This window comes from Pleurodeles waltl, chromosome 9, assembly GCF_031143425.1.
Source record: "Pleurodeles waltl isolate 20211129_DDA chromosome 9, aPleWal1.hap1.20221129, whole genome shotgun sequence".
In the NCBI taxonomy this organism is placed as follows: domain Eukaryota; kingdom Metazoa; phylum Chordata; class Amphibia; order Caudata; family Salamandridae; genus Pleurodeles; species Pleurodeles waltl.
The window spans coordinates 473,331,166-473,354,824 of record NC_090448.1 but is presented as its reverse complement, the minus strand read 5'-3'; the positions used below and the strand labels follow the sequence as shown (position 1 = coordinate 473,354,824).

Genomic DNA, 23,659 nt, shown 5'->3' with positions numbered 1-23,659 from the left:
ACACTATGTGGACACATCAAAATGATCAAATATAGGGAAACCTACCAAACCCAAACATTTCTGAAAACTAGACATCTGAGGGAGTCCAGGAAGGTGTGACTTGCGTGGATCCCTCAGTGTTTTCTTACCCAGTATCCTCAGCAAACCTCAAATTTAGCAAAAAATCTATTTTCCCACATTTCTGTGCGGTATCACTTCACCGGGACAAGTTTCCTACCACCCAATGCTCCTCTCAGTCTCCCGGTAAAAATGATACCTCACTTGTGTAGGTGGGCCAAGTGCCTGTGACAGGGAAGAGCCAAAAACATGTTGAAATTGAGGGGTAACCAAAGCCGGTCCAAAAAGGCAATTTGGGGAAAAATTTTAGGCTGATAAGAGGGGCAGAATTTTTATTGGTATAGATGCGACAATGCTGGGTGGTAGGAATTTTGTGGATCCGGAAGGTTCCATCACAAAAATGTGTGTGTGGGGGGGGGGGGGGGGGGGAGGAGCTGTGATTTCCAGCAAAGTTGGAGGTTTGCAAGGCATTGTGGGTAAGAAAATGGTGCGGGTGGACTCACCCAGATGTTTAGTTTTCAGATGTGTCTAGTTCTTGTGGATTTTTCTACTTGGCAGCGTCCCAATGTCCAAAAAGTGCAGTCCTCACCATTCCAAGTGGGACGATTTTGAGAGTTAGACAAGCTCTTGTGGCCCAAATGTAAAACCAAAACCCAAAATAATTAAATGTCCTCCTGCTTGTTGTGGGATAAGATGTTTTAGTGTTCTGGGGATAGCTGAAAGACTGTTACTCCCTTCAGTTGGGGTGGGGGCATAACCATGCCCATACTGGTAGCCACCACTCCACTATTTTTTACTTTTTGGGGAATTCCCTGTCATCTACTAGGCTTTCTGCCCCCACTGGATAGTGGATCAGGGGTAAGTGTCCCACTGCTGGGCAGAAAACCTTTGGCCCCATTTATTTGGGGTGGGGGTATGGCCATAACCCCACCCTCTTCTTTTTTTTTATTTGTATTTTTTTAGAGAAAAAAAAACTTCCCTGGTATCTAGTGGGCTTTCTGCCCCACTTGGGGGCAGATGGGCCTTCCAAAAATAGGCTGATCTGCCCCCAAGGGGGGCAGATATGGCCAGCAGTAATATGCCCACATTGGGAAGCAACCCTTGCCCAAGGGACTACCCCCTTAACAAAACACACACATACACCAATACCTGGGGCCTAAGTGGTTTATGCATCCCCCCAACCCCCCCCGGCAGATCGGCCTAATAGAAATAGTCGCTCTGCCCCCAAGGGGAGCAGAAATGTCCTAAAATAAATTTTCCCCGCAAGGGAGTGACCCTTGCCTAAGGGCTGCTCCCCTTGCGTGAAAATGGTGCAAAAAAAAAACAAATCCCTGGTACCTAGTGGTTTCGGCCTCCAAGGGGGACAGATCGGCCAAATAAAACTATGCTGATCTGAACCCAAGGGGGGCAGAAATGGTCTAAAATAATTTTGCCCCCCCAGTGGAACGACCTTTGCCTAAGGGGTCGCTCCCCTTGTGTGAAACTGACGGAAAAAAATAAAAATCCCTGGTGTCTAGTGGTTTCTGCACCCCTTGGGGACAGATTGGCCTAATAGAAACAGGCCGATCTGGCCACAAGGGGTGCAGAAATGGCCTAAAGACAATTTGCCCCCAGGGGAGCGACTCTTGCCTAAGGGGTCGCTCCCCACATATAAAAAAATAATACAAATAAATATCCCTGGTGTCTAGGGGGTTTCTGTCCACAGGGAGAGGGGTAATGGGGAGGGGGGGGGATCAGTCATGGCCTCACATTAATTTGCCCCCCTGGGGAGCAACCGTCGTCCAAGGGGGCGCTCCCCTTATGAGTAAATTTTTAATTTAATGAAAAATATTCCCTGGTGTCTAGTGCCCATTAAATGCACAGAGAGAGACATGAAAGGAGAGGAAAAGCCTTTCCTCTCCTTTCATGCCTCTCTCGCCCCCTCCAGGTGATTAGAGTAGAAATGCTTTTGCATTTCTCCTCTGATCTGCGCTGCAAGCTGTGCTTCCAGTGGGGAGGGGGAAGCCTCTGATGAGGTCAGTGCGTGATTGTGCGCTGTCGTCATCAGATGGCTCTGGGGGGGCGAGGGTGGAAGGGGAAGTGATTCCCCTTCCATCCCTGTCGAGGTGAGTGGTTTGCCAGGCCCAGCCCCCCGACGGCCCATGCCAGGACGAGGTGGTTAAGTCTCTGGCACCTGAGCGCCACGGCAGCGGACATAACCTCCTCTTCCCGGGCATCCGAGGGGTTAGTAGGATTGTTTGACTATTACAGTATCTTCTTCCAGATGAACTTCACACAAAAATGGACACTATTCTCGCTCTTATGAAGTTCACTGAGTGAAAAGGAATGGGTTGTGGGAGCTGCTGGGTGCTGGAGTGTATTGATACTTGCTGGGACGAAAACTTCTACAATTGTGCAGTCCACCTCTGGTCTCTTTTCAACACTGCCCCTTTTGGTAGTCATGACAGTCTACATTTATGTTGGGTTGGCCGTATTCTCAATCAACGGTGCTAAGGTGTTTCACCTCTGTTCAAACTTTGTTCAGAGTAGCTTTCCATATTTCTTTGAAACACCTGCTCTGTTTGTATAGTAACTTTGGCCTTCTACTTGTTTATCTGGATCCAATAAACAACCACACTGTAGCAAATGGGTTCTGCCCATTAAAAGTCCCTGCATTTTTCATATTTTACAATCTGGTTTTTGGACTCCTACCATTAGCGAATCTCGCTCATATCATAGCAAATGCACTGTAAATGTATTGAGAGTTCTAACCATCAGTGTATCCCTTTTAAGATACAGTTGCTGATAGAGTAAAAGGTGCCGGGCTGGTGACATGTGAACTTCTGAGCAGGGCAGCATGATATCTGTACACAGTTAGCCTGTCACTTAAAGGACTCGTCAAGGATTAGTACTAATCTGGCCGAGGCCTTATAGTGTGAATGGGAATTAACAGTGTAGGTCTGTAGTGCTTACTTAAGGTCTGTGGCGCATACACTGTATTACACTGTAAATCTTCTCTGTAGTACAGTTTCACTCTACAAAAGCCTACAGGGTCCCCCAAGGTTCCCATCTGGGAGTAAAATTCACTCCAAGTGTAGATTTGCAGTCTCTAACATCCTACCTACACGTCTTATGGCGCTTTAAGATTTGTCATATTTCCCTTTCTCAGCTCATTATCTGATTCCAAGCCTTTGTTCTCCCTGCTGATAGTCTCCAGCAGGATGATCAAAGCCTCCACATACAATAAAGCCTTTAACTGATAACAGAGAAATAGAAAATACATCTTTTCCTCTTATTCTATTGCCCGATTTCTCTGTAACCCTAGTAGCACATCCCAAATAATCACACATTCCAAGGCATGCTGCAAAGTCTTGCCAACTTCTTTGAGGATATAATTAAGACTATCATTGACAGCCTTGAATCGAACTCTGTAGCTTCTTCAGTGGGGAGCATAACGGGAACTCTCCCTCTGTTTACCTGTATGCACCTGGATAATAAATCTGATGTTCCTATACGGAAGACTTCAAGAAGCTGGACTCTGATAAATTCTTATAAATTGCCTTTTCTATCTCTTCGGGATCTCCCCTTGACACACACTTCCAGGATTTGGGCAGTCTCTTTGGGACTAGGTGGCCCTCTACACACAATATGCAACCTCTTACTTCAGGTGAAGTCCCGCTGGAGTGGAAGGCCGCCATGGTGGATCCATTGCTAAAAAAGTCACTGGTGGATCCTGCTATCCTATCCAACTTTAGGCCTGTATCTCTTGCCATTTCCAAATAAAATCCTGGCACAATGAGATTAAAAAAAAACTCCACTTTTCAGGAATCTCACCTAAGGCTAGAAGTAGTTCTGTCAGTGTTCCGCCCTGCTCATGGCACTAAAACTGCCCTTGTGTCAGTTCTGAATGACTTGTGAATTGTGGCAGACAAAGGTCACCTTGTGGTCTTAGTAGTATTAGATCTTTCTGCCGCCTTCCACACCATCATAATATCTTAATCTCCAGGTTATCTAATATCAAGATATAAGCCCTGGGTGACTCCATGACCTTACCACTAGCGCCAGGATGCGTGCCAGGTAACAGTGCCTCTATATATTTATTAATAATAGTGCTTGACCCAGTTCGTGGTAAAGGAAGGGGTCCAAAGGAAATCTGCATCTGTTAATTAACTTGACACACTGCGTCTAGGCTGGGACTCCTCAGGCCCACAGAAACAAAAGTGCCAGACAAGAGAGACAGTAGTGGCTCGCATTTGAACTTTGGTGGGAAGGGATCTGGTATGTATCTGCTAGACACAGAGCAGAGGGTCTCAGGGAAGCTCTTTACACAGGCTACTTTAAATTGCCATATAAGATTGTCCCACAGTGTTGTACAGGAGAGTTGGGACAGGGGTGGAGTGATGGTGTGACTCCCCCAGGATTGGCCGGGGCATCTGTATTCTAGAACTTCTCACCCCCACATAAAAACCCCTGCACAAGGGCGGGAAGCGAGATAAGTCACTGGATCTGGGGGGAACAATGACAAGAAAAGAATGCCTTATTGGAAGGGGAAGCCAGAAGGTGCCTTGTAGCGATGGACTTCAGCTCACTTCAGAACTAGGATGTGGTTCGCCAGGGCCAGGCTCTTTTTACCTTGTACCTCCTGTGGAACAGTTGGATCAGTGCAATGCTAGGGAATCCTTGAGAGTTTTCCTGGCACTTGTATGAACTGGCTCTTGACTCTGCTACACACAGATGCCTTTCAAGAAGCCAGGAAGCTCTGAGATCGTGGAGTGTAGGAGGAAGAGAGTTCAGCTGGCTGTTGATTGGCTGTGTAAGATGCATCCCCTCCCCTCCAACTGCCTCAAGTATAAGAGAGCACCAGAAACCTAGGTAGTGGACAGGTCTGGCACATTGAGCAGTAAAAATCCAGCTATGCCCTTAGGCGGCCCGGAGAAAGGCTCCTGGTGGCTAGGGCTGGCCACCCGGAGTGCAATGAGCCCAAAATAGTCATCATTGGCCCTTGAGGGCCTGTGATATGGACTGGGCTGCAGGCAGAGAACAAAACATATGGCACTTAGCAGTGGGTTTGGCAGATTACCCCAGGGATGCTAAAATCCAGGGGTGGGTGGGGCGCTTTACGTATTAGGGGCTGCAAACACCCCATGAGCTGCGACCCTGACCCGACCCCCCCCACCGCAAAAACCAAGATTGCCTGTTAAAATATCCCTTCCACTCCCAGGTGATTGAATCCCAGGCCCCGGTAGAGGGTTTGCCTAACATCTAAACTCTCTGAGCCCATACTGGCGCACATGGGCTCTAAAGGACAGGGACTCCTATTGGTAGGTCCTAAGGCTGCATTTGTGGCCTGAGCAAAACAAAAGAAAGACTCGGACACATTTGTTATTGTTTGTTCTTTAAATACTTTGAAAGTTCATCCTGAATAGTTTTAAAGTGTAATTGAAGCTGTTGAAATATTGCTATTAACCCATTTGACTTAAATAGTGTATTACTAAATGTAATTGATTTTCCCTGCTGAAATCGTTGGTTTTGCAGTGGTGAAAAATAACATGGCTTCTTTTACTGATCTCGTGACACCCTGACTAAACCAGTAGGCTTGCCTTAATGATAATTGCAGTCCCTTATATTGTTATGTCCCGTCTGGTACAGGTGGCGGTATTGACATTATAGGGTTTAGAACCCATGTGGGTGTAATATGATTTGGGGGTGTCCCCAATAGTATTTTCATCTGTCTGATTCTACATGTGTGTTACTTAATGCATAGTATTTAATAGTGCATGTGTAAGAACAGTACTTTTGCATCTTAGAAGAAAAGACACTTCCTGTAAATGATTTACTGAGTGATGTTGTGTACATGCGTGCTGGGGATACTAGCCCACACCACTTCCCCCTCAGTAGTACTTGAGCTGCTCTGCTTCGCTCGCCTCAGTCAAGTGCTACAATGGGGTACTTGGTTCCCAGTAAAAAGTTAACTGTGGACTTATCATTTGCAAAGGACTCCCATCTTTCACAACTAAAAATTCCATTTGGGTGAACGCTTTAAAATTTAAAAGAAGCAGAACCTAGATTGGCTCAGGCCTTCTAGCTTTTACTCTGAAGTAGAATAAATACTAGTCCTCTTAAGCCACTAACTCGTACATCAGAATATCTTAACACCAGCACTAAATGGATGCAATGCCAAGTACCAGAATTTGGTGGCTATTTTCCTTTGAGGTTGGATCAATCCTTTAATGCCTAACTACGACCATAGAGTGAGAGCAAGGGCTTTCCTGTCCTTTAAGAGGACCCGTCATCTGAGCATCTGGAAGATGTTCAAAAGGTGCTGCTGCCCGCAAATATTCATGGCAGGGTGCCTCAACAGTGAGTATGCCCCTTAGACACAAAATTCCTTACACCAAACAATTGCATTTTTTGTGAAGCTGTAGATACTTTGCTGCTTTTATCACGGGGAAGCCTGAGTCATCCCTGATCTTCTGTACCCCTGCCTGCATATGCTCTTTTCCAGAACAACACATAGGTCTTGAGCCTTCCTACCTTTGGCATGGGATCAGGTTCTGGCCATCTTGATTCTGAAAACGTTTGAACAATCTCTCAAGCGGTTTAAAGTCATGGCTGATTGCTTCACTTGAAGACCAGATCCCAGTTGGAAGTGATTAATTTTACCATCCCAGCGGGTGCCCCCAGTCCAGTAGATGTGTCAACTCTGAAAAATTACAACTGTTCCAATTCAAAACCTCAGGGTCATTTGGATTCTTAACTGGTCTCCGACTGAAGCAGTGCTATGTCCAGATCAGACAGAGACTAACCAATTTCTGTTAGCTACTTTGAACTGCTTTAAATGAGCAGTTTGCATATTTAAACTTTAACTTAACTTGGTTTGGGACCCTGTAGGAAAATGCCACTGTTGGCATGGTTACCCCCTAACCGGTTGCCTTTTGTTGATGCTAACTATGATTGAAAGTGTGCTGTGACCCTGCTAACCAGCACCAGTGTTCTTTTCCTAGAACTGTACCTTTGTCTCCTCAATTGGCACAGCCCTGGAACACAGATAAGTCTCTTGTAAATGGTACCCCTGCTACCAAGGGCCCTGTGGCTAGGGCAGGTCTCTAAGGGCTGCAGCATGTATTATGCCACCCTGGGGACCCCTCACTCAGCACATGCACACTGTCTCACAGCTTGCGTGTGCTGGTGGGGTGAAAAAGACTAAGTTGACATGGCACTCCCCTCAGGGTGCCCTGCCCACGACCCACTGCCTGTGGCATAGGTAAGACACCCCTCTAGCTGGCCTTCCAGCCCTAAGGCAGGGTGCACTATACCACAGGTGAGGGAATAGCTGCATGAGCCCTATGTCCCTACAGTGTCTGAGCCAATTCTTAGACATCGTAAATGAAGGGTAGCCATAAATAGTATATGGTCTGGGAGTTTGTCAATCACGAACCCCACAGTTCCATAATGGCTACATTGAATACTGGGAAGTTTGGTATCAAACTTCTCAGCACAATAAATCCACACTGATGCCAGTGTGGGATTTATTGAGAAATGCACACAGAGGGCATCTTAGAGAGGCCCCCTGCATGGCAGCCCAACTGCTAGTGCTAGGCTGACCGGTCTGTGCCAGCCTGCCACTTCCAGACTAGTTTCTGGCCACATGGGGTGAGTGCCTTTGTGCATTCTGTGGACAGGAACAAAGCCTGTCCTGGGTGGAGGTGCCTCACATCTCCCCCTGCAGGAACTGTAACACCTGGCGGTGAGCATCAAAGGCTCAGGCCTGGTGTTACGATGCCCCAGGGCACTCCAGCTAGTGGAGATGCCCCCCGTCACAGCCCCCACTTTTGGCGTCAAGTCCATATGAAACAATGAGAAAAACAAGGAGGAGTCACCCTCCAGCCAGGACAGCCCCTAAGGTGTCCAGAGCTCAGGTGACCCCTTCCTTAGAAAATCCTCCATCTTGCTTTGGAGGATTGGATTTAGCCCAATAGGATTAGGTATGTGTCCCCCTCCCCAAAGGGAGGAGGCACAAGGAGGGTGTAGCCACCCTCCGGGACAGTAGCCATTGGCTACTGTCCTCCAGCCCTAAACACACCCCTAAAACTAGTATTTAGGGGTGACCCTGAACCCAGGAAATCAGATTCCTGACAGCCTAAGAAGAAGGACTGCTGACCTAAAAATCCTGCAGAGGAGGAGGAGACAACTGCTTTTGCCCAAGCCCTACCTGCCTGTCTCCAGATTCAAAGAACCTGCAACAGCGACTCATCCGGCGGGCCCAGTGACCTCTGCCAACTCAGAGGACTGCCCTGCAACCCAAAGGACCAAGAAACTCCTGTCGACAGCGGCTCTGTCCAAAACAACCAAGAAGAAACCATCTTTAAAGGGACTCCCACCTCACTCCTGAAGCGTGAGTCCCCAACACTCTACACCTGTCGCCCCCAGCCTGTGCCCAGAGAAACAAAGACTGCAGGGAAGACCCCCAGGCTACTCCCATGCCGTGTCCACCCTGAGACGACCGCAGAGAGAATCCTGAGTTTCCCCCTGACCGCGATTGCCCGGTAACAAAGAATCAGACGCCTGGAAGAAGCACTGCACCTGCAGCCCCCCAGGTCGGAGAGGAACCAACTACTACTGGTGCAGGAGTGACCAGCAAGCGGCCCTCATCTTTGCCCAGTCCGTGGCTGGCCCGAGAAGCCCCTCTGTGCCCTGCCTGCATCACCAGAGTGACCCCCGGGTCCCTCCACCTTCTTTGCACACTGCACCCGGCCGCCCCTGCGGCGCTGAGGGTGTAATTTGTGTGCCTGACCGGCCATGTGTTGCTGGTGCTGGGTGTTTGGGGTTGACTTGAACCCCCAACAGTGGGCTGCCTATGCCCCAGAGACTGAACTTATAAGTGCTTTACTTTCCTGACAAACTAACCTTTACCTCCCTCCCCAGGAACTGTTGAATTTTGCACTGTGTCCACTTTTAAAATAGCTTATTGCCATTTTATGCCAAACTGTGTACATTACTGTTTTACTTCAAAGTTCTATATTTACCTATGCCAAGTACCTTACAATTTATGTACTTACTTGAATTCTGAATCTTGTGGTTCTAAAATAAATTAAGAAAATATTTTTCTATATAAAAACCTATTGGCCTGGAGTTAAGTCTTTGAGTGTGTTCTCATTTATTGCCTGTGTGTACACAACAAATGCTTAACACTACCCTCTGATAAGCCTACTGCTCGACCACACTACCACAAACAGAGCATTAGTGTTATCGCCACTATCAACCTCTAAGGGGAACCCTTGGACTCTGTGCACACTATCTCTCACTTTTGAGATAGTATATACAGAGCCAAATTCCTACAGACCCCTTTTTGTTCATTGGTGGATTGTTGGTCTATGGAGTTTGACTATTAACTTTGAGACTTCACAGTTCGGCTTCAGCCCACTCAGTTTTATGTTTGTGTTAAAAGTCAGATATTATTGATACCGAGGATAGCTTGGATTTTTCATGCGTCTGGAGGAGACATATTATAGTGGGCATCCTTCAATAAATTGTATTTTAAAGGATTGTTTTGTATACTGAAGTTAATTTTGATGAGCATCACTGAAGAAAATTAATTGCATGTAGCTTGCTATAGTTATCCTGACTTTTGCTTACATGTTGCATTTGGACTGTACGATTACTTTAGAAGCTCGAAACGTACATTAAATGGAAGTGGAGAATATACAGGCTTAGTGAATGGATCAGCCTAATTTGCTGTCAAGTTACACCGTTGGGAAAATCTGCCAATTCTGGGCACAACATACACAAGTGTGTTCTTTGATTTGCTAATACATTCTTAGGCATTCTTAGATTGAGATTGTTCCTTGGTGCACTATTTTAGGCTGAGGCAGGGTGTAACCACTAGTTGGTGTAATCATGAAGTATTAAAGAAATGTACAGAAATCCTAATTTCTCAAGATTTTCCTGTTTAAAGTGTTTTTTTTTTTTTTCTAAGCTTCCTGACAAATCAATTGCAAGCTTAGTCAAGTTTTACTATTCTTGGAAAAAGACCAGAACTAAAACCAGTGTGATGGATCGCCATGCTCGAAAGCAAAAACGGGAACGTGATGAAAGGTATGCTTTCTTGTCAATCTGAGATGATTTTTGCACCTGACCTTTTTTTTTTTTCTTTTTTTTTTTTAAGACTAACCTCTGCCGGTGAGTGTTGGCATCTGCTCACATCTGTGGCAAATATGTTCTTAGAAATGTGTATTCCTCCCAAATCACCCCGATTACTCCTCCACTCTTCTTTTTTTTTAAAGCATGGCCTGGTATGTTTCTGAAAGTTATATTCGATGGCCAGTGTGGCTGTAGGTAAACATACTTTGCATAAGTCCGCCATCTAGTGTTTGGTCCGGAGTGTTGCAAGTTGTTTTTGTTAGTAGAATCTTCTCTAATCTCAAGATCTAGTGACGACTCCTCTTGGTGATAGTGTGCATGGGCATTGAGTCCTTTGTTAGATTATTTTCTCTCTGCCGTCTGGTTTAGACGTGTATTCCTCTCACTCCAGTATTCCTTGGCTCGGTCTATTCCAAACTCTTCTTTTCAGTTTTCCTTTCAGCATTGGTATTGTTTGATCCCATTTTCTCTAACACACTCAACCTGAATTTCTTCGTCTGGGTTGGGTAGTCACCCTACAGGGCACCAGAGCCTGCCTTGGGGCTAATACTCCACATGGCGTTGAGAAATGCAGTGCTGATGGAATGCACTCTATTTCTGTTTTGCTCTTGATGCCCTTCGAAATTCCCACACCGATCTACACCTGGTGTCTAACCTGTGTTTGTACCCGGATCGCAGAGAAGAAACTTGCGATGCCTGTCTTTTCGATCCAAAAAGACTCTCTAGAAATGAAAGATCACGATGTTTGGAGATGGCGTCGAAGACGGCAAACAACACTCCTGATATTGTCCAGGAAGAACATGTGCAGAAGCAGATCACATACGAAGAGTCTTTCTCCATAGAAGATTCTGAGTCGGATGTTCAGTCGGACATCGAAAGCCAGCCTCTAACCTCAGTGCAGTACTTCATCCCTGGCCTCCGACATAAAGACTATAAAAAAGCCCCAAAAACAGGTTGTCCGAACACCACTGCCTTCGGGCCATGGTAGGATCCGAAAATTACATCCGGATGCCCCACCTTTGGGCTCCACACCGAAATAGCCAGGCTAAAACGTCTTCGGAATTGACCTCTGGCTCGACAACATCTCATGCAGCCCCGGGATCGAGTCAGACCCTCGACCTGAGTGCTCGGCTCCGAGCAAGAAGCCATCTACAAGAGACTTTCGACACTGCTCCTCCACCTAAAAAGGTCTCCAGAGACCAGGACAAGGCTCCAATTCAACATCAGCCTTCTCCACCATAATCTCCTGTCCTTCCTCTTACTCCTCCACAATCTCCGCCACCTATTATTTACCACAATTTTTATACCAACGTTCCATCACCTCAGGGAGATGACTTGGGGGATATTCCACAAGATATCGACTCATGGGATTCATATGATCCAGATCCCATACTTCCAAATGACCCCGATTTATACCCTGCACGCCCTTCATCCCCTGAAGATGCAACATCATATCAGCAGGTCATAGCACGGGCAACTGCATATCATAATGTATAAATGCAATCTGACCTAATTGAGGAAGATTTTCTTTTGGACACACCGACTACCACCCATAAAGTCAGTTTCTGCCCACGTTACTAGGCATGCTCAGACATTTTCAAGGAGCTGGTTAGATCTAGAGTCATTACTCCAAGGGTTGACAAGAAATATAAGGCGGCCCATACATATATATATCTCCTCACACTCTATTGTCGGAATGGAAACATGCTAATAGCCAATCAACAGGTGAGGCACCTCCCTCTGACAAAGTAAAAAAAAAAAAAACTAGATGCCGCAGAAAAATGCAGCCAATCGTTGGCGTATTGCCAGTTCACAAGCACTCCTAGTATGCTATGATAGGGCTCACTGGGATGAAATGGAAGACCTCCTCCAGTATCTCCCAGAGGAGCACCACAAAAGGGGAAAATAAATAGTTTCTGAGGGCCAAACTATTTCAAATAATGCAATTAGGTGTGCCACCGACGCAGCTGATACTGCTGCACATGGTATTAATACCAGCATCTTTATCGGAAGGCATGCTTAGCTCAGATGTTCAGGTTTTAAACCTGAACTCCAACAGGCAGTTCTAAACATGCCTTTTGACAAAGAACATCTATTTGGCCAGGAGGTGGTCACCATTATTGAAAAACTAAAAAAGGATTCAGAATCAGGAAAGCCTACGGGGGCCCTACTCATTACATCACAAAGGGGTAATTTTCAACGCCAAATATTCAGAGGAGGTTTCACAAGCTAAACAAGACACCCATTTTTACCATATATGTTCCTTTTAGAGAGTCATATTGAGGTGCTTACAAAAAAGGCAGAAGTAAGGCGTCCACCTCCAGAGGATCCGCCTTGAATACACACGAGTGACTTTCTACATCTTCCTCAGATTCACATCTCTTCAGTAAGGGGAAGATTAAGGCGGTTTTACCAACAATGGTCCAATATCACCACAGAACAGTGGGTTCTATCAATTATCCGACTTGGTTACTGCCTAGAATTCCTACCTACCCTTACATATATCCCTCCTCACGCTCACAGGCTTTAACAAGACAATCTTGCTCTTCTAAAAGAAGAGGTACATTCCCTTATTCTCAAAGGGTCTATAGAGCCAGTTCCCCACTCACAACAAGCTCTAGGAGTATATTCCCTATACTTTCTTGTACCAAAGAAGGATGGGTCACTAAGGCCAATTCTAGATCTCAGATCACTCAATCTATACATTCTTTCAGACCATTTCGATATGGTAACTCAAAGATGTCATTCCCCTATTACAACAAGGTGACTTCATGACAGCTCTAGATCTAAAGTACACATACTTTCACATTCCCATTCTCCCAGCATGTCACAAATAAGTAAGATTTCTCATTGCGGTGAAACATTATCAGTTCAAAGTCTTACCATTTGGGGTGACCACTGCTCCCAGGGTCTTCAAAAAGTGTCTTGCAGGGGCTTCAGTATTTCCCAGAAGGCAACACAAACATGTATTCACCTACTTGGATGATTGCTGGATGTAACTGGTTTTGATGAACCAGTGTCAGAAGTCATACTCAAATCACGGTAGAACTTCTCCACACTCTAGGGTTCTCAATCAACTTTCTAAAATCACTCCTTCAACCTCTACATGTACAGCCCTATTTGGGAGCAGTCCTCAATACTCAAGCTGCTTTGGTAAATCCAAACCCTGCTCAAATTCAAGCTTTTCAGACTTTCCTCCCACAGCTACAACAAAACCAATCTTGCACAGTAAGAACGGTGATGCAGTTATTAGAGATGATGGTGTTCAGTGTTGCCGGTGTTCCCCATGCCAGACTGCACATGCGTCCATTACAGCAGTGTCGGTCTCGTCAGTGGTCAGTCACAGGGTCATCTTCAGGATCTAGTGGTGTTGGATCACCAGACTCACCCATCTCTGCAATGGTGGAACCCCACCAACCTTCCTAAGGGACGACCCTGTCAAGATCCTGTATCTCAGATCATTCTGAATATGGATGCTTCACAGACAGGTTGGGGAGCACATCTCAACCTCACAATACAAGAGTTATGGGATTCAGTTCAACAAACTTCTCACATCAGCTATTCGGAGTTACAGGCAGTCTTTCTAGCATTCAAAGCTTTTCTACCTCAACTCTCACAAAGTGGGTCTAGTCCACACAGACAGCATGACAGCTATGTAGTATCTGCAGAAACAGCAGGGGTGCATGGTCTTCTCAGCTGTCCCTACTTGCTCAGACAATGTGGAAATGGGCAATTCACCACCACATTCACTTACTGGCCTTAGAGTATCTCCCTGGCATGGACAACCAGTTTGCCGACATCCTCAGGAGGATGCAGCAACAAGTCAACGAATGGGAACTTCAACCCCAAGGACTTAATCAGTACTTTCAAAGGTGGGGAACACCAGAAATAGATCTCTTCGCCACTGCAGAAAATGCAAAATACCAAAACTTTGCGTCCAGATACCCACACTCTGTCCAAAGGCAATGCTCTGTGGGATAAATTGGTCAGGGATATTTGCTTATGCTTTTCCACCTCTTCCACTCATTCCGTCTCTTGCTCATAAAATGAGACAAGCATATATAACCTTTGTTCATTGTAGCTCCCACATGGGCACGTCATCCTTGGTTCACAACCTTGCCGGATCTGTTGGTGGTTCCTCACGAGAACTCCCCAAAGGGACAGACCTTCTCACTCAAACTCAGGCAAATCAGACATCCAGATCCCAGGACGCTCAATCTTGTGATATGGCTCCTGAGGTCATAGAATTTGGTTACTTGAATCTCCCCTCTGAAAGTATGGGAATTCTTAGGGAAGCATATAAACCTACAACTAGACAATATGCTGCAAAATTGAAGCATTTTGTTTGCTATTGTCAACCTAAACTCATTGACTCATTCAAGTTCCAGACATTGTTTGTTACTTGTTACTTTTACAAAAAGCACACTTAGCATACTCATCTATTAAACATCATGTGACAGCTATAGTTGCTTACCTTCAGAACAGACAGCATACCTTGTTGTTCAGGATTCCTGTTTTTAAAGCCTTTAAGAAAGATCTCAAAAGTGTCATCCCACCCAGGACTCCCCCAGTCCCAAGATTGAACTTAAATATTGTCCTCACTAGGCTCATGGGTCCACCTTTTGAACCTATGCATTCTTGTTCTTTGCAGTACCTTTCCTGGAAGGTAATCTTCTTGGTAGCTACACTTCTTTAAGGCATGTGAGTGAAATACAGGCTCTAACTTTAGAAGAACCATTCTTTTGATTACATTAGGATAAAGTAGTTCTTAGGACAAATCCTAAATTCCTTCCAAAAGTGGTTTCACCATTTCATATTAATCATTCAATTGAGTTACCTGTTTTTTCACACCACCAGCCTCAGTTGCAGAGAGAACTCTTCACACACTTGACGTTAAAAGAGCTCTTATGTATCATATTGATAGAACTAAGCAGTTTAGTAAATCCATACAGGTTTTTGAAGTGTTCACCATGCCTCACAAAGGCAATCCCATTTCAAAAAACGGTATAGCCAGATGGATAGTCAAGTGTACTCAAACTTGTTATCTTAAAGCTAAAAGACAGTTGCCTATTACTCCTAGGGCACATTCCACTAGAAAGTAAGGGTACCTCTACGGCTTATTTAGGTAACATTCCCATAGCCGACATTTGCAAAGTTGCTACTTGGTCTGCACCACATACATTTACTAAACACTGTTGTGTAGATGTTTTAGCACAGCAACAAGCTAATGTTGGTCAAGCTGTGATTAGGACACTGTATCAAGGCACTCAAACTCTCCTACAGGCTAGCCACCGCTTTACTGGAGGGGGCTGCTTTACAGTCTATGCAAATTATCTATGGCCACACATGCCATCAAACGGAAAATGTTACTCACCCAGTAGACATCTGTTCTTGGCATGTAGTGCTGTTGATTAAAATGCGATCTCCCTCCTCCCCTGAATCCTGTGGACTTTTTAGTAACATTCTTGTATACATTTTGTATATATGTAAATACATTGCATGTACATCTCTTACTCTTTATACATACTCCTTACCTCACCCGCCTGCGGTGAAAAAATTCTAACAAAGGACTAGATGCCTATGCGCACTATTACTGAGAGGAGGAGTCAATCGTTCTTGTGACTCAAGAAGATTCTTAGAAAAAAAACAACTTGCAAGACTCAGGACCCAACACTAGATGGCGGACTTATGCAAAGAATGTGCATCTACAGCGCTGCATTCCACGAACAGATGTCTACTGGGTAAGTAACATTTTCCTTAACTTTTTGGCTTCTGGTCATAAACTTTTATGGTTAAATAATTGTCATCAGGTTTGTTGCAGGCAAAATTGTTTCACACCAAAATTCTCAAGATTAACATGTTGGTACCAGACATGTTGAAGTCGTACCTGCACCCCATGCCCGGCATATAAACGTGCATTGACAATTCTTTCCACTGATCTGTGTATTGGAATCTGCTTCTCTCATGTCCATTAATTGGCTACATGGGACCCTAAGTCCAGATATTTTTTTGAAACATCAATTCTTTTTCTATTTTACCAAACGTTGCCTGTTCTTTATTTGTCCTACTTAGGTTGCTTGTTTCGCAACATTGAATATTAAAGCCATTCTTGTTCTGTCGGATAGTTTGCAGAAACTGAACCCCATCTTGCTCATGTTTGTTGAAATCCCATTAGTCCTTGTGCACTAGGTAGTACCATTGATTACAATTTAAAAAATATATATTTTCAGAACCATCTTGGTTGCATGCATGGTAAGAGTGCATACATCCTGTAAGGAGACATTAGATTTCGATTTCTTCATTTGGGTTTATTGGCAGTTAACAATGATGGATTACTCAAAACCTCTGTAGCAGTGCTAAGTTGACAATTTGACTGCTTGTTTGCTCTTGTAGCCACTTGTAGGAGAAAGCTACCTGAAGAAGTATTGTTCTAAAAGGAGCTTTTTTCCTTCAACCACTTAATAGTTCCCTCTGTGCATGTGGAGTTCACTTCAGAGATCTTCAAATACTGGAGATACAGTCCTGGGATATTTGAACAGCCTACTGAAAATGGGACAGGTGCACCTAGTCTTAACCTCCTTCCTGGCAGAATTGAAGACCAGTTCTGTTTCAGACAGAGTATATGACATACGACTGGAACAAACGAGAAAGGGTAAGTGCAAAGGCCTTTTCTAAAAACGTTCGTGCCATCTTGAACTGGCTAATGCCAGGAATCTCACCTTCTGATGGCTAATTCCCCTTAAAACTCCTCACTTCTTGAATCCCTACAGGTGCTAGACTGGAACCAGAAACATTAAGTAGTTTTCCTGTGCAGCCAGGCAGTTCCACGGCATCCTTGCTCCGGAAACCACCATGGCCTTGAAATCACCTAGTTGTACCAGGGGCCACACCATCGCACTTTTTTCCATGCTGTAGGAAGCTGGCTCTGTGTATACTGTATCAAAATTAGATATAGTGTGCACAGAGTGCAGGGGTTCCCCGAGAGGCTTGACGGAGGCAATAATAGATGATACTAATGCTCTATTTGTGGTAGTTTAGTTGAGCAGTTAGGCTTATCAGAGGGTAGTGTTAAGCATTTGTTGTACACACACAGGCAATAAATGACAACACACACTCAAAGACTTAACTCCAGACCAATAGGTTTTTAAATAGAAAAATATTTTCTTTATTTTAGAACCACAAAATTCAAATTGCAGGTAAGTACATTAAATGTAAGGTTAGAACTTTGACCCAAAACAGTAATGTACACAGTTTTTCATAAAATGGCAATAAGATATGTTAAGAGTGGACACTGTGCAAATCTCAACAGTTCCTGGGGGAGGTAATTACAGTGTGATTAATACGGTAAGCAAAGCACTTAAAAGTTCAGTCTCCGGGGCATAGATAGCCCACTGTTGGGGGTTGAAGTCAACCCCAAACACCCAGCACCAACAACACAGGGCTGGTAAGGTGCAGAGGTCAAAGAGGAGCCAAAATAACATGGTGCCTATGGAGACAGGGGGTGCTCCGGTTCCGGTCTGCTGGCAGGTAAGTACCCAAGTCCTCAGGGGGCAGACCAGAGGAGTTTAGTAGAGCACTGGGTGGGCCCCCAGTAGGCACACAAAACACACCCTCAGCGACACAGGGGCGGCCAGGCGCAGTAGCAAACAGGGTGTCTGGTTTGCAATAGGATTCTATGGAGGGACCCGGGGGGGTCACTCAGACGTTCAGGCAGGGCACAGGGGGACTTCTCGGGCCAGCCACCGACTAGGCAAGGGTGAGGGCTGTCTGCTGGTCACTGCTGCACTGGTGGTTGGATTCTCATGGGCCTGGGGGCTGCAGGTGCAGTGCTTCTCCAGGCGTCGGATATCTTCGTCCCGGGCAGTCAGTTGGGGGGGGAGAGACGGTCCCTCCAGATTCCCTCTGCAGGCGTCATCGTAGGGGTGCAGAGAGGTCAGCCCTGGGTGGACACAGTGTCGTCTGAGTCACCTGGGGGTCCTCTCTGGGTCGTTGGTTTCTCTGGACTCGGGCCAGGAGCGTCGAGTGCAGAGTGGTGAGGACTCACGCTTCTTCAGTGAGGTGAGAGTCCCTTTAAAGATGGTTTCTTCTTTCTTTGGTTGGACAGGTCCGCTGTCCACGGGAGGTCTTGATCCTTTGTAGTTGCAGGGCAGTCCTCTGAGTCGGCAGAGGTTGCTGGGAAAGCAGGATGTGTCGCTGGTGCAGGTTCTTTGAATTTAGAGAACGGCCGGTAGGGCTGGGGCCAAAGCAGTTGTCATCTTCCTTCTTCTCTGCTGGGTTTTTCAGCTAGGCAGTCCTTCTTTGTAGGTCGTCAAGAATCCGAAGTCCTGGGTTCAGGGTCGCCCCTAAATTCTAAATTTAGGGGTGTGTTAGGGTTAGAGAACAGTGGCCGATGGCTACTGTCCCTGAGGGTGGCCACACCCTCCTTGTGCCCACTCCCTCTGGGGAGAGGGGCACATCCCTATTGGCCCTAATTCTCCAAAGCAAGATGGAGGGTTTCTCAAGGAGGGGGTCCCTTCAGCTCTGGACACCTTAGGGGTGGTCTTGACTGAGGGGGTGACTCCTCCTTGTTTTTCTCGCTATCTCCTCTGGACTTGCTGCCAAAAGTGGGGCTTTGTCTGGGCATCTCCACTAGCTGGAGTGCCCTGGGGCATTGTAACACGAAGCCTGAGCCTTTGAGGCTCACTGCTAGGTGTTAGAGTTCCTGCAGGGGGGAGGTGTGAAGCACCTCCACCCAGCGCTAGCTTTGTTTCTGGCCCCAGAGAGCAGAAAGGCTCTCACCCCAAGGGGTCAGAAACCCTTCTCACAGTAGCAGGCTGGCACAGACCAGTCAGTCCTACACTGAAGGATTGGTTAAAATACAGAGGGCATCTCTAAGAAGGATTGGGTAAAATACAGAGGGCATCTCTAATATGTGTGCAGTTTTCATAAATCCCACACTGGCATCAATGTGGGTTTATTATTCTGAGAAGTTTGATACCAAATTTCCCAGTATTCAGTGTAGCCATTATGGAACTGTGGAGTTCGTTTTGACACACTCCCAGACCATATACTTAATACGGCCACACTGTACTTATGTCTAAGAATGGGCTTAGACACTGTAGGGGCATATTGCTCATGCAGCTATGCCCTCACCTGTGGTATAGTGCACCCTACCTTAGGGCGTTAAGGCCTGCTAGAGCGGTGACTTACCTGTGCCACAGGCAGTGTTTTGTGTGCATGGCACCCTGAGGGTGGATGACATGTCGACTTCACCTTTTTCTCCCCACCAGCACACACAATCTGCCATGGCAGTGTGCATGTTAGGTGAGGGGTCCCTTAGGTTGGCACAACCCATGCTGCAGCTGAGTTGAGGCTTTCAGTGAGGCCAGTCATTTGACAGACTGAGTCAGAATAATGTCTCCTTGTCAGTGTAACACGTGAAATTCAGCTGCATGCAGACCAACCTATCAAAGAGCAGGATTCTAAGGCAGGACGGGTGTGAGGTCTGGGATAAGTGATGTTGTTCCAGTTGTCATACCTGGTTCCCCTATTACTCCCCTTTGTTATGTAAATCCTCCTTCCTTGGGTAGGAGGGTCTTCAGAAGGACGCACAGGAAGGTTCCTTTGTGTTCCCGAGGTCTCTCTTGGTGTAGATTTCATAGTGGGGGGGGGTTGGGGGTGGGGGCGGGCTTCCGTCCCTGATACCAGTCAGATCTTTACTTTAGAGCTAAAATTTTGACTACTCATACAGTCTGCTCATGGAACTTTCTAATCTTATTCTAACTTTTACAGCCAATGGCGCTGCTCCATGAACATCCGGGTCTTCACCTAGATGATGCTGGTCCTCTTTCAAAGGAACTCCACCCAGCACCTCAAGTGCATTTCAGGGCACCAGATGGCAACTCCAACCTCTGTGCTGGTCGACTCCCAATTGGACTCCTCATGATGCTGTTCACCTAAAACTATCTAAACTCCTCTGGCCCCACCCCACTAAAGGCCTTGCCAATTTTCATGCCATTACCACCGGTGCAGTCTTTGGATTTGTTGCATGCCTTGACTGACTGTATAAATACTAAGACCATTCATGTACAGGCGCAGAGCACAGCAAATACTAGACAACACTCCTTACAGACAGCAATTATTTTGGCATGCTTTAGGAGCTGTTTGGCACAGTCTGACCTTTTTCAGATGGCAGACTTGGTCCATCACATTGAGACAAGCCAACCCATCCCCCTCACCCATCAGAGCCTTCCACTTAGGAAGTTGCCCCATTCATGATATCCATGTTCAAGGCTCCGCAAGTATGTGGCTACCATTGCCTTTGGAATAGAACACCATTACCTTTGGAATATAACACGTCCAACTTATTCACAGTGATCTTGGAACCTTTGCACTCCTCCAATTAAACCTTGCTGGACCACACCTTGGTGGTATGGGGCAGGTTACCTTCTGCCCATTTGGGATCCTCAAGGTTTCCCAATGCCATTGCTTGGTGCCTGGGGTCCCAAAGGTTTTGACACATCCCCCCCCCCCCTCCTCCCCAGAGAGCCTGGTGGTTGACCTCTTCGTCCAAGCAGAGAACCCTGATTTCCCCCCATACCCACACCCCCCACCCCCTTCCCCATCACCAAAGGCAGGGAGATAAATGAAGTTGAGGCCAGGTAGGTGATCATCTCTTTGCGGAGGAGCCATCGTGGATGGCAGCAAGAGTACCCCTCCTCCTCAGCCACACCAGCAGAACCTGTCTGGCAGGGCTATGTATGTCCCTTCCAATACTTGCCCCCTTCTTATCCACTATCATGCCTTCTCAATCAGAAGTTCAGAATGCTATTCCACGTTATAGGACCAGGGGATGGTATGACATTTTAAATAAGAATGCCATTTTAAAACTGACTTGGGCTCTAGGCAACCTCAGACATTTACAGACTGATCATATTGAAGGTGTATAGTTTAGTTCAAGCCCAAGCCATCCATCGCTGTTAGCGAAATCACAGTTGTTACTTGGATTATTTCGAGGGCAGCCACAGAAGTACGGCAGCATGAGGAGAGCTTCTCTAAATGGGGCATTGAATGAAGAAGGCCTAACTTGGAGCTCTATCCCAGCCTCTTTCTGCCACAGCAGAGACAATTACAGAAGGGTGGCACACCCACTGATGGGGTGCACAGGGGGGCAATTGGCCCCAGAGACCAATCATTCTAAATGTCACAGAATCTAAGCATTCAGGCAACCGCCTTGCCAGGAGCCCCTAATTATGAGTCAAGTTTCCTTGTGACCATTGCAGGGCCCTGCTGTAGGAGGCAAAAGGGGAAGCATGAATGCAAAACTGTAGAGAAAGTAGTAACTGCTATCGTCCCATAACATTGTGCTCCTGGAACGTGAATGGCCTCAGTAGCAAGGTGGGTGAGAATGATTTCACTACCCACCTTCAAAATTTTAATAGTCTGCTTTTACAGGAAACTTGGGTGGAAAAGCAGACTACAATAACAGGCTTCAAGGAATTCCACTTAGAAGTGAGAAAAAAAACATCTAAGGCAGGTAGAGCTACACATGATCTTTGCACATACATTGGAATTCATCTTCAGTGGCCCCAAGAACAAATCATCCTGGGTTTAACATGGTCACAATATATTAAACTCTCAACCCAACCAAAGGATGATGAATGGAGTGCTAAAAAAATGCAAACACTCACCCCCAGTCACAGATCTGGGTTTAATCTGTCGTTCTTTTGCTCACCATGCCACCCCAGTTTGGACCCAGGCATGTGCAAATCAGTCTTGACCCTGTTCCCCGTGGAAACAGTCCAGTCCGAACTGCCAGACCAGGTCCTCCTTGAACCGGAAACTAGCATCCTGAGACTGGTTTCGGGGTGTCACCTCATCTGCCAGGCTACCTAGAATCCAGTGGGACAGTGAGCAATGGACCCACGTCTTGGTGTACCCTGGCCACTGAGGGCGACTTTAGCAACACAAAATGATGATGTATGGGCTGCTGAAACTTTTGAAACACTCACCCCCGGTCACAGATCTGATAATACTCCATCTTTCTTTTACTCACCATGCCACCCCACTTTGGACCCAGATGTATGAAAATCAGTCTTGACCCTGTTCTCCTTGGGAACAGTCCGGCCTGAACTACCAGACCAGGTCCTCCACCCCGCCAACATTAACTTCACACAGTGATTTCAGCCTCTTATGGGACAATTCTCTCTCTATTTTTAAAATATGTCAAAGTTACTTAGCGATTAACGTACAACCCACGGGCAGACCGCAAATGAGCAAGTAAAATGTCTTACAATTAAGGATATATTGGAGGCCAAATAGCCACATGTGCCGTCGAAAGTCTGAAGTTGTGTAAGGAGAGGGAAGAAAAAGGGAAAGAACATAATAATCCCTATCCAGCCAGCCTCATACCCTGGTGGCAATATGTCGAGTGGCCTATACCGTGTGGTGCGCTAGTGAGGTGATGATTCAGTCAGCGGTCCGGTCAGGAATCATCTGCAGAAGTTTCAAATAGGTAGGGCAAGTGTTTGCATAACTCAGAAAAGAAGATGTTTATGAAGGGGGCCTATAATTCAGCATACGTAACGCCATTTGTTTCAGTAGACATAGCTAACTTCTCCATCCCTAGTATAAACCAGAGTTTATGTAGCCAGGAAGTGTGGGTCGGTATCTTACAATGCCCCAGAGAGAGAGGATGACCTGCTGAGCCACTGCTAAGGCCAGGGCCATACGTCTCCCTTGAATAGAGCGTAGGGCATATGTAAAGGGGTTGGGGAGGCCAAGGAGCGTAAAGGTGGGGAAGCGAAGGATGGATGTATTAAAGGCTGTGTCAGTATTGTCTAGGACCTCTGCTCGCAGTGTCATGTTGGCTTCAGATAGTGCCATAGGAGGTGTACTAGGGTTCCAGTGGCAGGACAGTCCTGCCAGCATTCCAGGGAGCCTGATGCATTCCAACTGCGGAAGCAAGGTGGGGGTGAAGTATCAATAAGTAACAATTTTGTACTCGGATTCGGTGCCAGCTCTATATTGTATGTAGTGTGATGGATCCTGTAGAAATTGCCCCTCCATTCCCGGGTTGTCAGTGTTCTACCCAGTTCTGCCTCCCATCGGAGCGGTCCCTTCGTCTTGGGTGGGCTGTCCTCGTGTTAGGAACGTATATAGTTTGGAGACAGGGTGTTTGTCATCTTGTTTGAGTAGGAGACACTTTTTGAAGTAGGATAGCAGCCTACTTGCTCCAGAGCGAGTCCCTGACGATGTCACCAGTAGCAGACTTTGAGGTAGTGTACGTAGTCAGCAATAGTCAATCTTCAGTTGGTCAGAGGGGATGAGCCCTTGGGTACCAAAGAAGCTGCCGATCCGCTCACAGCCACCCTCCCGTCGGAGGCTGAATTGTTTGGGTTGCATCCCAGGGATAAAGTCAGGATTAGCTAGGATGTGTGTCATGGGGGAAGGAAAAACCCTATGCTTGCGTGGGATCCACATTTCTTTCCAAATATAGGAGCCG

The 23,659-nt window shown here is 46.3% G+C and overlaps 1 protein-coding gene across 2 annotated transcripts in view; it reads left to right on the top strand.

The window, feature by feature from the left end:
• RCOR1 (REST corepressor 1) overlaps positions 1-23,659 on the top strand; it is a 666,190-nt gene that overhangs the window by 140,486 nt on the left and 502,045 nt on the right. For both annotated transcript variants that reach the window (XM_069207302.1, XM_069207303.1), the window contains exon 6: positions 10,013-10,131. In XM_069207302.1, the coding sequence (XP_069063403.1) occupies positions 10,013-10,131 (119 nt within the window). The remainder of the gene's footprint in view (positions 1-10,012; positions 10,132-23,659) is intronic.